The 16,025-nt window shown below is 41.6% G+C and overlaps 3 protein-coding genes across 3 annotated transcripts; 1 reads left to right on the top strand and 2 right to left on the bottom strand.

Annotated features, from left to right (window-relative positions):
* Positions 1-543: 543 nt before the first annotated feature.
* Positions 544-3,771, top strand: mettl26 (methyltransferase like 26). The gene is made up of 6 exons (XM_083925362.1): positions 544-842; positions 1,078-1,240; positions 2,902-2,961; positions 3,074-3,141; positions 3,300-3,378; positions 3,477-3,771. Exons 1-6 carry the CDS (start codon positions 649-651, stop codon positions 3,531-3,533), a joined length of 621 nt encoding a protein of 206 aa, XP_083781488.1. The 5' UTR covers positions 544-648; the 3' UTR covers positions 3,534-3,771.
* Positions 3,772-5,070: 1,299 nt separating this feature from the next.
* Positions 5,071-6,945, bottom strand: wfikkn1 (WAP, follistatin/kazal, immunoglobulin, kunitz and netrin domain containing 1; the record flags this gene model as incomplete). Its single annotated transcript, XM_083926732.1, has 2 exons — positions 5,071-6,576; positions 6,679-6,945. The coding sequence occupies 2 exons, from the start codon at positions 6,943-6,945 to the stop codon at positions 5,071-5,073; spliced, it is 1,773 nt and encodes a 590-aa protein (XP_083782858.1).
* A 2,332-nt stretch (positions 6,946-9,277) lies between these two features.
* LOC310955512 (ras-related protein Rab-40C-like) lies at positions 9,278-14,793 on the bottom strand. The gene is made up of 6 exons (XM_083925340.1): positions 14,178-14,793; positions 14,019-14,079; positions 13,840-13,900; positions 13,658-13,735; positions 12,579-12,801; positions 9,278-11,132 (listed from the first exon to the last, which is right to left on the bottom strand). Exons 1-6 carry the CDS (start codon positions 14,329-14,331, stop codon positions 10,834-10,836), a joined length of 876 nt encoding a protein of 291 aa, XP_083781466.1. The 5' UTR covers positions 14,332-14,793; the 3' UTR covers positions 9,278-10,833.
* Positions 14,794-16,025: the final 1,232 nt, after the last annotated feature.

Here is a 16,025-nt window from a genome sequence, read left to right as displayed (position 1 = left end):
AGCTCTTACGACATTAATATTCCTGTGTAATAGTTGATTCACAGTATTATCTTTCCTTTCTGGTTGTCTTTTTGCACAATTTCTATTTAATATAAGTGGATGACGTAGTCGATGGATATATGCCCTCTTTTGCCCATTAGAAATTAGATTAGTGTTGGGACTCAACCCTGTGTTTACCACACTGACAATCCTAAACCCACATTTGTGTTTGCCAAAATATTTGGTTTATTTCTGCTGTTTCTATTTATATGCCCTGTCTCTCTGACTGAACTTATTGATATGTTGATTGTCTATTAGACCTAAATGTGAGCCTGGGGGAAATGTGACGTTTATGCGTGGTTAAGTGTAAATCCTGTAAAATAGGATATATACCTGAATGCTATTTTCCCTAAAAATAAAGAAACCCTCTATCTAAAATATGTATCTGCGTTGTCATTGTTTTATAACGGTGCGGAGAACTTGTGCCCGCCTGGTGGTCCTTATTGGATATCAGGTCGGACACGTGACGCAATGCGGAAGTGGACCATTTTCAGCCGAAAAAACAAAACATTCGTGGGTGGTGTTGTGTTATTCAATCTCTGGACTGGCGTTACTCATCTCTGCTGCTGTGGTTTCATAACTCCACAGGTATACCCGGGTTTTGGCACGATGCTGAATGCCGCCGCCGCGGAGAGGAACAAGGAGCACATCCTGGCGGTGCTGCGGGAGAGCGTGAACACCGGGAGACCCCTGCAGGCTCTGGAGATCTCCTCCGGTACCGGGCAGCATGTCACACACTTCGGTCAGGCCCTGCGGAATATTATCTGGCAGCCCTCAGAGTATGACCGCCAGTCTCTAGCCAGGTAAACGCGGGATGTGTGTATCCGTTAGTAACCATTTACATCACTGCTTTACCAAGCAACTGCTTCTAAACTCGGGCATTTACGGTATTAATTAATTTCTGCGTAGTAAACTTGTACAAGGCATTGACCGTTTCACTCCTGTATTACGGTAATTCATTTAATACTACAGATACAGGACTGTGTTTTGTTGGAGGGTGCTTGCATTAACAATAATAACCTTTGTTCCCATTCTCAGTATCGAAGCGTACAGAGCCCATTACCAGCTGCACAATGTGAGGCCTGCCATCCACCTGGATGCTTCTCTGCCTCATCAGTACTGGGGAGGCATCCAGCCAGAGAGCCTCGATCTGGTAGTCAACATCAACATGATCCACATTTCTCCAATGGCTTGCACAGAGGTAGGTCTGTTGGGTCAATACATGCTTATATACAAAGAGTTGTGGTTGTCTTATCGAACTCAAGGACCTATCAGGATCCTGCCCAAAGACTGGCAAAGCAAGCAACTTCACCAGTGGCCTCGGGACCCCTGATGGACCTAGATTTAGTGTGCCAATTTCTGGAAGTTACCAGCAGAGTGTGTGTGTGTGTGTGTGTGTGTGTGTGTGTGTGTGTGTGTGTGTGTGTGTGTGTGTGTGTGTGTGTGTGTGTGTGTGTGTGTGTGTGTGTGTGTGTGTGTGTGTGTGTGTGTGTGTGTGTGTGTGTGTGTGTGTGTGTGTGTGTGTGTGTGTGTGTGTGTGTGTGTGTGTGTGTGTGTGTGTCAGTCACACAGACACACCACTGGCCGATTTGGCATTGCAGTGTGTGGTCCCATAACAAGATGGTCTCTGGTTTGCTATATTGTACATTTGTTTGGTGATACTGTATGCACCGCTGAAGCACAATATAAAATGAAGTGTTAAAGACTTCATCAGTACCTGTATTATTTCCTAATCTTGAAGCCTTGTATAGCAGAGAGGGGTCCCAAGATAAATCACGCTTTATGGCCTTTATTATTTGGTTTAATGTGCATATTTCTTTTTTTTTTTTCAGTAATAAATCAGCTGCCCGCAAACTGATCATAATAAGGGGACCTCAAATAATATTTGGACCCAGGAGAACGTTTTTAGTTTATGGAAACATTTTCTATATCATAACTGACAAAACAATAATAGAATAAAGTTAATTTGGGTATAATAAAGAAAACAAACATCAGTCTTCTGTCATTGTCTATGCAGCAGCTCCACTCTTAGTACTTCATGATAAGTTTGACACTTACTCCTCTGGTTTCTGGCTTTGAGGGAGAGCAGCTCATGTTCACTTATATTGACTGAACTTTTAAAAAGACCTTGTAGATAACATATTGTTTTAGGTAGTGTTACCCTTTAAAGTTACAGTTGAATAGTAAAATAACTGTAGCACAAACAAAACTCACAACACTAACTCAGTAATGTCAGTTACATAGCAATGTGTGTGTGTGTGTGTGTGTGTGTATGTATGTATTATATATATATATGTGTGTGTATATATATATATGTATGTGTGTGTATATATATGTATACGTGTGTGTATATATATGTATGTGTGTATATATATATGTATATATATGTATATGTGTGTGTATGTATGTGTATATATATATATATATATATATATGTATGTATGTATGTATGTGTATATGTATATATATGTATATATATATATATGTATGTATGTATGTATGTGTATATGTATAGCTTAAGTCAACTAACATTAGCTACCATTATGCTACTGGACATACCAGATCAAGTGCAGCTGTAGCAGCAAAACCTTCAAGTGCATTGACTTGAGCAAGAGTGTGTTTCATTCTATTTTATTTATTATATCATTTGTAAGACAAGTATTGGTTCCTAGCTTATAGTGTCCATAAAGCAAAAATATTGCAGCGTATTCCCCCTAGAGCAGAGGTGCCAGGAGCAGGATTTTGACCTCACATAATGACTATAAGCAATGCGTTTATACGATTTGTGCCTCTGGTTTCAGTCTATAAAAGAGACCAAGAGCAAAAAGGGCCTCATGTGATGTGATCACTATTTCCTTCTAGGGTTTATTCAAAGGGGCCGGAGCAGTGCTGAAACCTCAAGGTCTTCTATTGACATATGGGGTGAGTAAAAAAGACATGTTGTCATAAACACACTCGCGGCATGTTATAATCAAATCTAGACATAAAAGCGTGCTAGTAAATGCTACATAAGCTCTTTTGTTGTTCCCCTCAGCCCTATGCAGTGAACGGTCAGATCACCCCTCAAAGCAATATTGACTTTGATTACAGCCTACGGCAGAGGTAAAGTGTTTTTAAAGTTCTTTTTGATGCTTCATGGAAGGTTAATTATGTTATAGAAAGATTTGAAAGGAATTGAGTGGTCTCAGTCTTGTCAAAAAGATGAATTTTACTTTAACATACAGTTGTATAAAGGCTGCATTTTTTTTTCAATCTTACAGAAACTCAGAGTGGGGACTCAGGGATATCTCCCTCCTCAGCTCTATAGCACAAAGAAAGGGTTTATTCCTGGAGAAAATAGTAAGTAAACATTTAAACATGCAATACAGTTTATATCTCAACGCAGCAATGGGACAATCGGTTTACTAATGTATGATTTAAAATGTTTTCTTTGCTAGATCGACATGCCTGCAAACAACAAGTGTCTTCTGTTCCGTAAGGAGAGTCTGGTGTGAAGGACGCTGCCGTTCCTTCTGTGGGTGCAAACCAGTACAGGGAGCAGGACGGTCGAAAACGCCTTAACTGACGCTCGGAGCTCAGATACATTGCCAAATTTTACCAGAACTTTTAATGAATCGTTCCCCACCATATTCTGATACACATTGACATAGATGAAATCGTTGAATCAGAACTGAATTGCTGAAACCTATTCTACATTATATTCTTCTGTATTGCACACTTGAGTAAAAAGGCTCACCGATAAGCTGTCTCTGTACTATATTTATCCTGAGAGCCAGAGCCACCTACTCTTTCTATTTCTTCATTCAGTTTGCAGAGAATGTCAGTAGAATTAAGTTAGCAGAAGTGCTTTGCAAGAGGGAGAGGTTTCAGAGAGAATGTGCTGCACGTTAGATCTTGCAATCATACAAAACAATAGAAAACATATATAAAACACCTATTTAAATGACTAGTATAAAAAGTAGAATACAATAAAACAGAAAAAACACAATATAAAGGTAATATACTATAGGTGTCAAAGGCAAGGCATCTTTGCAAGTTCCTCAACTTGTCTGGCTGCTATTCTGGCTACTATCTTATTTTTCATTAACATACATGTCAAAAGAAAGAATATATTTATAAAAACAAAACAAAAATAACATTTCGCCATTGGTATTAATGGACTCAACACATCTGGAATTTAGTAAATGAAGATATTGTACATACAAATGATCGCTGATAACTTCATTAACATATAGTATTTCACATTTGTGTCTTTTGGTGTAAAGAGTGGTTATTAAATATCAGCTTTTCTTGTTGCAGTACTGATGCTCATCTCCAGTGCTAAAGGTAAAAGGGGGTAACACTTGATGGTAAAAGGTACATGAATTATCATGAATTATCAACTTTATGCGTGAAAAGTGCATGCAGTGCATCATGAACTGGAGTCATGAATGTACAAGAGCCAATAGCCTCTCCTGCGTGAGGTAATGCAAGAACAAAACTGATTTCTGAGTTATTACTGATGTCCATGTCGTCTTCATAAGTAAGTCTGCAGTTTAAGAGAAAGGCCAAAAAAAAACAACTGAGCAGTCAGCAGTGCACGTGTATTCTGCTGGATTCAAAGTGTTGTAATCATAGTTAATTAAGCATTGCTTTTTCATGTTGGTGACCCTTCAAATAAATTGGTGACCTGGCTCTGTCTTTAACACTGATTATATATGTCATGCATGGTGGCGTATCAACTATTTTTTTCTTGTAATTCACTCATCTTGTGATTCCTGCTGTGATAACTGCAGCCTTACCTATGAAGAAGACATGAACATCATTCAAAACTCAGAAATCATGGTGATAGATACTGTAGTCGCTGCAGTAATTACCGTATTGTTCTTGCATTAAGTAATGCATGAGAGGCTATTTATTCTTGTACATTCCTGATAGTTTATGAAGTACTACATTGTTTCTCTTTTTCACGATAATTCATGTGCCCTTACCATTAAGTTCTGCCGGTAAAGGTGACCCTCTGTGGGCTAACAAGTCTGAGTCCTGGGACTTCTACAATACCTCACAGCTCTTTTTTTTCAGAACCCCACGCAGCTTCTTCAGTCTGCGCTCAGTTATGGCTCTGACGTAGCTGTCTGATTGGATGATGGCCATGCCGTCCTGCACCACGCCCATCACCAGCAAAGGGTTTTCCTCCATGGTGATGTTGGGACAGGGACAGCTCCAGTCGATCTTGGCGATAGTCACCTCTAGGTGCCTGGTGTTGAAGAAAGTCAGTCCCATCTTTTCATCTCTCAGGACTTCTTCCAAGCTAAAGCGGGCTAACCCAGAATCCAGATCCTCCACCAGCTCTGTCAGCCGCCCCACAATGGCAAAGTCACTCCGGCATAGGCTGGGCACCATTTTCCCCTTCACCCGACAGGTCTTACAAGGTTTTCTTTTGGGCTGTGGGCAGTTCGCCTCACACTCCTTCTTAGTGCGAAAGCTGTTGGTATTCCCGTGGCAGCCACCGTAGGCAAAGGCCTGGCACTGTTTCAAGAGGGAATTCCAGGCCCAACGTGGCTCCCAAGATTTGCAGGGCCCCTGGACTGCAGGCAGGGAGCAGAGCCCCATCCCCTCTCTCTGACACGAGGCCTTGCACTCCTCAAAAGTCTCAAATCGGTTGCGGCTGTCGTCACATCCGCCGTTGCTGAAGGACATGCAGGAGCCCAGCTTGCTGTCATAATACCAGTCCACGTGACGCTCGCCGCTGCATACTCTCAAGTCGACTTCAGCCAGGCAGTCAGCTGGCGAGAATGGCCGCCCCATCGGCATCTCAGGATCTTCAGAAAAATCATCCTCAGCCCTGCGGATGACAGACAGCGGGTAGTCTGCACGAAGAACTCCCACAGAATTCCTGGCGATGCAGGTGTAGATACCTGTATCCCACACCTGAGCGTTGTAAATTACAAGCTGACCGATGTTGGTGATAACCACATTGCCATACATCTGGTCAGGCCTCATGACCAGCCGCTCACGTCGTTCACTCTGTTTCTCCCATGTCACATCAGGTCTGGGGGCTCCAATAACGTCACAGTGGAAGCTGACTGTGCCTCCAACATAGATGGACTGGTGGTGAGGGTTGGAGAACAGTGTGGGGGGCATGGGGTCCTCCTGGGAGGACGTCGGGGTGGGGTTAGCTGTAGTGTCCTGAGGCAGTGGACTGGTGTGGGGCCCGGCCAGGTAAAAGCGGCAGGCGACAACGGTTAGAGTCACCCCACGGATGCAGGCCTCTGCGTCCATGTAGCAGCGGTTGAAGTAGGTGAGGCCATCCGAAGCGCAGGTGAAGTTGGGCTCTTTCTCACACCGGTCCTGGCACTTGCAGATGGGTTGTCCATCCCAGATGTCACAGGTCGCTCCCTGCTGGCTGCAGATAAAGCCCTCACAGGTAGCTGTGGAGTTGGGGGCATCAGTGCCTTCTCCATCTGGCTGGGCAGGGGTGCCATCAGAGAAACGCGCAGCCACACAGCTGTTGAGACCACACACGTTGGTGCAGCATTTTTCAAAATCAGCACAGTCCTGCACACATAAAAACAGCTTTTTATAAAAGAGGATTTAAAAGAACAAAAGACAAATGGATTATTGGTTTATCACTCACGAGGATAACATAAAAAACACCACCTCATCGACGTTACATTCCCTCTCGCAGGTACTTTGCGCATCAACCCAGAGGTTGGAATTCAGCTTGTTGGGACAAAATCCTTCGTGTTCAACTTTGGATCCTGCCGCACTTGCACACAAAGAAAGTTCGGGTAATTCAAAAACCGAGAGCATCAACAAATACGCACGTATCCATCCTATCACTAGTTTATTTGAGTTGGGTGAATGATGCCAACGTTGATCCTTTATGCATCTATCCTCCAAAAGTTGTAGAGGGATTTTAAACATTATTGCTCCTTTGCATGAGTCGCCCACAGAGTAAATCCATTCCTCCTTCAGGTCTTCAAATTCGGAATAAGGTCGATTTTCAAACGTGGTCGTCCGGTTTGTACGTAAACATTGTGGAAGTCAGTGTCCCGTGCGCAAAAAGGAGCTGTACCAATCCGAAAGATCAAGACAAGTTCCCACGCGCTGCACATTTACTGAATAAAATATATCCCCAGAAACGCGTGTAAAAAAAAATTTTTTTTTAAAAAGCAGTTGGGCTGCATGCAATATTTGCTTTGATAACCAAAACAAAACTCTTGCAACAATGGGCAAACTCTCATTCAGGGTCGATTTCACCGAACAGCAGAAATAAGCGAACGAAACTGCACAATGAGAGAGAAAGACGCAACATCAGCCTTTCAGAGTGTGAATGGAGGTGGAAAGGGCAGCCCCTATGACCGCCCCCATGGTCGTCCAGTGTCTGAAACTCTTATGAAGCACCACCGTGCGCTAAGCAACTGGACAAACATTGTAAAAAAAATACATCAAAGCAAACGTGGAGCCGCGGTGGCAAGCTGTCCCAACAACCGTGCGCACGGAGACGCACATTCCGGTGAGAAATCCAACGTTAAATGCGTTCCAGACACACGTTATAGAGGTGTCATTCATAAATAAGGCAATGGCATAGTTTTATTGATGAGAGCTGTTGATGGTTTTAATTCCATCATGGTTTGTAGTTTGCGTATTCACACGTGTTTTACGCAGAACAAACTTCTCCACGCACTAGTTTTCTTGCACCAAACCAAATAGTAAAATAGTCTCCATGGGGCGGAAAGCGTAGAAACAAACACGGGGCGTGTCGCATCACGTCTAGCAAAACATGTTGTTTACGTCCTTCTTGTCTAGACGTCGGTCAATTTAGCGCCGTCCCTCATTCACACGGAGCTCAGAGATGCCACGGTCAGGTGGGAAGGCGTAAAGCGCCACATTTTCAATAGTGTGCGACTCATCTTTGTCCCCGGCGCAGATCCGAGGCGATGAGAAGCTGCACCCCGCATCTTTTCATTGTAAGTGACCCTGCAACCTTTGAGTGACTTTTGACCGCGATGCATTCATGCGCTGCAGCGACGTGCCGGTTATCCAAAAAACTGGCCAATACCGAGAGAGCTGCTAATCAATTCAGCAGCAATACCCCCCACCACACACACACACACACACACACACACACACACGGGTTTTTATTGCAGTGCTACACCGGTGGCCCCGGACTGGACAAAAGGGTACCAAAATATTCCCACAATGCTCACAATGACCTTGATAAATGGATGAAAAATAATCAGTGATGGAAGAATTATTCAGATACTTGTTAAGTAGCCTACTAACAAAAGAAACTCCACCACAAGTATCAGCAAAATGTACTCTCTTTAACTACTTTATACACTGTTAGGTATTAGATCTACAGCAATGCATCATATTTTACAAGATCATTGTATGTTTGTACACATCTCCGTCCTCTTAGAATCACTTATATCTAGAAAGACAACTTTCCAGGTTTGTGATTATGCATTTTTCAGCTGATCCAAAAGGCTTTTTTAAACTACTTTGTCAGACAGATGCAGTGGAGTAAAAAGCACCTCTGAGATGCACATAGTGGAGTAGAAGTAACAAGTTACATAAAATGGAAATGCTACCTCTGGTCTTTTTCTGCACTTACATAGATCAAATAAGCCATCAAGAATAAACTATTAACGGAGAGCTCGGGGCAGTACGGTGAAAGTATTAATACGGCTTTTTTAATACTGCTCAAAATAACACCAAACCTCTGCAGCAGCATGATAAGAGTCACTAGACCTAAAATAAAGCACCAATGGGCTCCTTCCTTTTGGATTGACTTTGGTAATCGACTTGAATGGACTTTACTAGGAGAGGAGCTTTCAAAACACTCTTAATAATCTCTGGGTTCACAAACTACGTTGTTGGTGCTTTGTTTTATGTGTAGGGACTCTTCTCATGCTGCTGCAGAGGTTTGCTGTTATTTTGAGCAGTATTAGTGGTTAAAAAAGACGTTTTAATGCCTTCACCGTACTGCCCTGAGCTAATTACTGTTAACCACATCCAGCTGTTAGCGAGTCTACCTTTTTTCTCCATTAATTGTTCATACCTGTCTCAATGGCTTATTTGATGCAAGTGCTGAAAAAGACCATGGGATGATTTTGCGCCGGAATTACACTTTAAATTACATTCCAGGGCTATGAATGATTTCAGCAAAGAAAACAAGTTGATAAAACACACAAAGTAGCTTTACCCTTTATTTTGTTGGGTGTTTTCAATGGAGACAAAAAAATAATCCTGTATCCAAACCACACAGCTCTGGTACAATCATTATCAAACATTTTACATATAGTGCTTTAAATGTTCTGTTAGCCCATTGTTCTCGTCTCAATACACCACATGGAACAGGCACCGGCAGAAAAACGCGCACCGATTTTTTTTTTTTGTTATGCCCTCACTGACCGTATGTTTCACAGACATGTAGCCATGGCACTGGGAATGTTGAAGTGGAAACACAGCCATTTAATCAGAGGTGGAAAGAAAGCTGGGAGTTTATATCAGAATAAAAGTATTTGTGTAGAGTATTTAGTCATTAAAAAGATCATAAGTTAGCTCTTTCCGAAGTCTTCATCAAACATTGAACAACCTCCCCTTTTATACACACATATTAAAGAAAATGCAGAATGAAATCACAATACAAGTACTCAACACTTAAGGAAAAATATTACAATAGCAAATGTACCCAATAAAAACTTTCCACCTCTGATTCTTACAGTCCCACATATTACGACATGGCCACAGCAAATAAGCAGATGAATATCGTTTTACATTCATAAATACATTGCATATACATAAAAGATCCAATCAAATTCTAATATTCCTCTCACTAATGTCTAGTGAGTTTACAAATTCCTGTTAAGAACCAAGACACGACTGCAGCACTTTGTGAAGGCAAATCACTGTGACTGAGCAAACACTCTTGTACAAGGTTTCCTCATCAGCACCGAAGCAATGTCTGAATTGCCCCTAAGAATATTAAATTTCAGAGGCGAAAAATGGCCTGAGAAAGTCAACAGATGTTCAAAACTGATGACTGATGGAGATAGAGGGTGCATTCATTAAAGGGGGCACCACAGGGAGCTGTCAAAACAAAGACATACTTGGCTCTACTTTGCCGGTCAGGTCCACAGATTGACTAGTGCTATATTAAGAATGCTTTTCAAATGGGTAATGGTCTTGTAATTTTCCTTAAATCCAGTCTGTCTGGAAAACTAACCCTGCTCTTCTCATGACATTCGATTCAAGGCAGCCTTATTTAAAACATGGCTAATCTGAGTTTTAAATAAGTTGCTCAGCGCCCTTTAGGTTGCAACAGGAGTTTTTCAAAAAAGTAAACAAAGGGCGTAAAGACACTCAAATAAATTGTACACAGGCATACAAGGCAGATCTCCCAGAAAAAACATTCAAGACAAAAACAAGCATAAGCTCCTCTCCAAGATGAATCACCAAACACAGACCGAAACAACTGGCACATACAGCGTATTTACAACTTTAAATACAAGAAACAATCCTTTTCCACATAAAAAGCTAGCAAATGTCCCTCCATTCATTCGTAGTGTTAACAGGTGAGCGATGGTCACTGATTCACATCTGGTGTCCCAGGGGGAAATCTCGTTCTACTTGATCATAGTGAGCCTCTGTAGTAAAGAGTCAGTACAAGTCAGAACCCAAAGGTTGGTGTAAGTTCACAGCTATATCCGTTGCTGGTGGCTCTCCGTGCTCATCCGTGGCCTCTTGGAGCAACAACACCTTTTAATACCAGCCCTGTGGAGGCAGCTCCCCTAGTCCACTCCTTCACTATGAAATCTTACAGTTCCCCTTAGACGATGACGACGAGTCCTTCGGAGGACTCTGTGGAGGCCTGAAGGACTTAGAGCGTTTGAGACTGTTAGCTTTGCTTCCGCCGCTACCACCCGAGGCCGCGCTGTTGGCCACCGAGTAGGAGCGTCCGTGCATCATGACTGCATTCATGCCGTTGGCCATGGAGAATGACTTGAGGTGGGACTTGATGGCCACAGGGAGGGGCAGTTTGTCAATAAGGTGCACCGGTGTGCAGGAGACGATGGAACGACAGCACAGATCTTGGAGGCTGAAGACTGTGGAACAAGAAGAGGGAATGCGGTCGTCACAACTATAATACTCTTCAATGCATCTTTTCAGCATGCCATAAGGTGGAGAACAAGCTGAAGCCCTGCACATTTCTTACTGTTTGTACTTTTATGCTGTTATATATATATATATATATATATATATATATATATATATATAAGATTAATATGTTGGATGTTCATAATAAACATGGCCAGAGCTTCAAATAATGAGGTAAATGTATGTAAACGTAACCCGTGAGCATAAACTTCAGACTGCCTGAACACTTCATTTCCAATTTTTTTTTCTACTCTCGTTCATGTTAAAATTGTGTGTTGCTTTGTGACATGCCAGAAATGTAAGAATTACTTTAAGTTGGAAATGACATTACACACTCTCGTGTGACAAATACTGTTGCTAAAGTTTCATGCCATTTTGTCAGGAAAATAAAAGCACACCTCATGGAGGATTTTTTTTTGCAAACTTTGATTTATTTTTCGGATTCAAAGTAAAAAGTTGATTCTCAAGTGCCACACACAAAACCTTGCATTGTCAAGTACTTCAAAATTGGAATTAAACAACTGATATAAATATTGAATTTAGGGCCAGACCAATATATAATAGATATTACGATATGCTGGCCAATATACGTACTGAATTTTTCAGTTGGTATGAAAATAGACATTTTCTATGTGGATTTGCACAGATAGGACTTTGCAACCGCACCAAGGAGGCTGATTGCCCAAACAAACAACACTATTTGGTATTATACATACAATGTATTACATTGTCAACAAATTCAAGAAATGAACACTGTCAAAAGATAGAATAAATAAAAATAAAATGGATAGCAAAATAGTTCTGTATAGGGATCGACCGATATGGATTTTTTAGGGCCGATGCCGATTTTTTTCCATCAGCTTTAACCGATGACCGATACAGACTGACGATTTTCTTGAGCATATTTGGAGCCGATACCACCTTTGCTCCCTCATTTTACATCATAAAAACTACAAAATGTAGATAACAAATGTTATGAGTCTTAATTTAAAAAAAGGAACATTCATTGAACTTAAAAAAGACGTCTCCAGCAACACGGAGCTGCCTGTGGACGCCTGTCTGTAAATAACGCGGGGGAAAAACTATCGGCAAACGCAGCAGCCCGCATCGGCCGATACCGATACACCTAACAATTTCAAATATTGGCAGTACTAGTTCTGTATGTTCAGTATAAATCAAAAATTCTTCATGACCATTTAAATGAAGAATATCTAAAAATAAAACAAATGGCTATATGTGACCATTTCTAAAATCACCCAAAGCATCATTTTCTGCCTTATATGTTGGCACGAGAACTTTCAGAGACAAATATCTCAAAATCTGGAAATGTAAAACGCATATATATCTCATCTGGCAGATTTGGTATGCAACATAATAATTATTAATCAACTCACCTCTGTTGGGCCTCCAGAATTTCTCCATCCCATGCCTCATCAGTACAATGCGTGAAAGTTCTGTAAAGGATTCGATGACGTTGAAGTTGCACAGTGGACTGACCTCAAAGAAAGTCATGCTGTTCTTTTCGGCGTAGGCCCTTGCCTGCTCCGTTGGCACCTGACGCTTGAAAGCCAGGTGAAGTCGATTTCCCACCAGGATCCTGGGTACACCCGGTGCATGCTGATGGAAATGCACAATAGCGAAATAAAAGTAGCTTTTAGGTAGTGTTACCAAATTCTGTTGTATCTCTTAAACAGGACTTCACTAAGCTATTGCTATATAGACACAAGATGTACCCCTCCCCTTCACATGCATGTCCAGTATTTCTTTAGATGTGTTTCCAATAGGGTAAAATGTGGCCGCTGGGAAAGTTGCAGGGCCCACCCTCTCAAAAGTCCTCTCACTCGCCATGTTTCCATTACCAGGGGGATTTACAAGACTGCGGAGTTGACGTATAACTCTAGATGGGTTTTGATCTTCGGATGATCAGTTATACAGGGTTGCTATGCTCTTTCTCCAAGTGAGAATTATAGAATAGTTGTAGTTTGATTTAAGGTGGCCCGTATGAACATATGCACAAGTAGAGAGAGAGAGAGAGAGAGAGAGAGAGAGAGAGAGAGAGAGAGAGAGAGAGAGAGAGAGAGAGAGAACGCAGGAAAATGCTGCAGGTCAGTAGACAACCCAGGCCGCTGCAGCACTCATTTTAACAATCCTGTGCAAAGATGCCCAGGCACAGATAATTTTCTGCGCTGCGTTCTACTACACCACTGGATAAAAGCGTGTACTCTACTTCGCTGTGTTCTTGATGCGTCAAGTACTACCACACGTCGAACCCCGCTTAGAGTTATATCCAATCAGCAACCAGGCTTCTCTCAGTGGAGAAAAATGGCCCTCTCTCAGAGAGGATAAACAAATGGCCGCATAAACGGCCGCTCGAGCGTCTCACATGCAAATTAGGGCGTTTCGTTGAGACAGACCCGCCTCAATCCGGGTATTTGACCATAGTGGAAACCAGAAATGGGTTTAATGGGATTACCTCATCAATTTCCCGTATCCAGCGGTCAATGCCGTCAAATGACCAGCCGTTAGTGATGTCATACACAAGCAGGATGCCCTGTGTAATGAAAGCCAAACATGGTGACAAATACACAGAATTACATAATGAGGGGAAAACAAACAAACAACTTGTAGAATGACTTTTTTTGTTGCTGTTGTCACCTGTGCGCCACGAGAGTAAGACCTGAAGATGGTGCAGAATCTGCCTTGCCCCGATGTGTCCCTGTTGAACACACACAAAACACACACACAGACAATAATAAGCTTATGTGCTATAGGTTTGTCCCACCACTTAAAACAAAAAAAAACATGTACCATTTAAATCTACCAAACAGACTTACCATAATTCCAATTTGACTCTCCTCCCATCCAGCAGAATCGTGGTGGTCTTGTAATCAATCCCTGAGATTACACACAACCCACACAAAGTTAGTTCATTGTTGTCAGTGTAGGAATTTTAATGAATCTCTAAACAACTGCACATCGAGCCAGTCACTCACCACTGCTGTAGGCATAGGGAGACTCCACTGATCCGTCTTGTAAACTGTCCAAGATTTCTCCCTTTCCAACGTCGCTGTCTCCCACCAAAAGAAATTTCAGGAGATAATCGTAACTCTTCACTGGACTACTCTGGGTCCCCATCATACCACGCATTGGATCTGGTTCACAGAGAGCTTTTTGAAGCTCACCAGACGTCCACAATTCGGGGCAAAGGGACAAACCAGACAGTCCCTAACACTGGCAGCTGAAGCCAGGCGGCCGCCGTTCACGTTAGCTGGTAAACTACCCGAAATTTACATCAACTCTGTCCTCTGTGAAGCCAAGCACATGAAGTAGGTTCCTGCCTCGACTGGACTTTATCAAACTAAGCCGTTAATGAACAATGTTAGAACCTTAAGCCGAGACACCGTTGATGTGACGCCAACGTTCACATCAATAACCAAAACAACCGTAACTAGCTGTTAGCTGCTAACACGAACGACAATAACGCATTTTAGCAAAACAATAGACGATACACGAGTAAACACGCGAGTCGGTTTAGTCTACATATAAAACGACAATCCACCAAATCAAATACTACCACTTTGTCCGCAAAGAAAGGAGTCAACAAGAAATGTTCAGATATATTCAGCACCACAGCTAGGTAGCAGCCAGGTAGACTGCGTTGGAACTTCCTGGTATTGACGTCACTGGCTGCGTAACATCCGGCTTTGATTTATAAAATAAAATCATTTAGAATTTTAGAATTTCTTTATTGTCATTGTTTTTTAGGACAAAAATAAAAATAAATAGATAAAATAGAATATAATAATCAAACTAATACACAAATACACAATCAGGTGTTACTATACAAAGATGCAAAAGTAAGTGGAGGGTGAGAGGGTCACTGCACATTCAGTTCAGTTCAGTTCAGGAGGGTTTTCATTCACTCATTTATTTTACTGCCTGTCGTAATAAACTATTTTTCAATCTGTTGGCTCTGGATTTGATTGTTCTGATTTGAAACCAAACATTGTATTTACTAAATCTCCCACATCTTTTGAATTTGACTGATGTTTGTTGAATCTGGAAAATACATGGATATTCTTAAGCCTATCAATAATATGAAACGTGCAGGCCTGCATTAAATTAATCTGCTTCAGGAATTATTTACAATTATTAACATACTTTTGTAACTATGCCTTTTGCAGCCTTTTATTTTAACCTTGGGTTTTATATCTCAATTTAATTAATATATAATACCAATATAAAGTGCTTCATTTTTATACTCAAGAATAATGATTGATCCATGCATGATAGAAAATTTGTCATTTTGAATTAAATCGAATTGGTTAAATGTATATATTATTCTCCACATAATACGATTGAATTGGAATTGATAAGGACATATATTAGAAAATACTTTTCAAACCCACACCTGTATGACAAATAGGCTACCAATAAAGAGTGATTATCACTGGTCACATCTCATTGGTTGTTCTTGATTGGCATTTGCTGCAGCTGTGGTAATCCTCTCTTGATTGCAGAGTACAAAAACCAGCTGAAACACCACTAACACATCCAACCTGTTTAGACTAGGGGTCAGCTTCAGTGGAAGGTAGCTGCTGGAGTGACAATGGATCTGAGGCAGGGGTTTGTATTTGGATTGCTGCTGTTCTGTACGGCTTATAGTTATCAATTTAGAGGAGGTCCTGGGTATGGCCCCTCTTTGCCAGACCCTGAACAAGAGTGGAAGAGACTGGAGGGTGTGATCAGTGAAGAAAAGTCTAAGATGGCTGAAACCTTTGGGCCTGAAACCAAATTCACAAAGAGTGCATCAGATAGTAGATCTTCAACAACTTTTAGGA

The sequence above is a fragment of the Echiichthys vipera genome (genome assembly GCF_963691815.1).
Source record: "Echiichthys vipera genome assembly, chromosome: 2".
Lineage (NCBI taxonomy): Eukaryota > Metazoa > Chordata > Actinopteri > Perciformes > Trachinidae > Echiichthys > Echiichthys vipera.
Note: the sequence above shows the minus strand (reverse complement) of the source record. Positions and strands in the feature narration are given on the sequence as shown.

Coding starts and splice junctions, on each gene's coding strand:
- mettl26 (XM_083925362.1), top strand. CDS start 649: ATGCTGAATGCCGCCGCCGCGGAGAGGAACAAGGAGCACATCCTGGCG. Junction 3,142..3,299: donor GATTACAGCCTACGGCAGAG/GTAAAGTGTTTT, acceptor TCAATCTTACAG/AAACTCAGAGTGGGGACTCA. Junction 3,379..3,476: donor GTTTATTCCTGGAGAAAATA/GTAAGTAAACAT, acceptor TTTCTTTGCTAG/ATCGACATGCCTGCAAACAA.
- LOC310955512 (XM_083925340.1), bottom strand. CDS start 14,331: ATGCGTGGTATGATGGGGACCCAGAGTAGTCCAGTGAAGAGTTACGAT. Junction 14,080..14,177: donor TCCCTATGCCTACAGCAGTG/GTGAGTGACTGG, acceptor GTGTAATCTCAG/GGATTGATTACAAGACCACC. Junction 12,802..13,657: donor GGATACGGGAAATTGATGAG/GTAATCCCATTA, acceptor CATTTCCATCAG/CATGCACCGGGTGTACCCAG.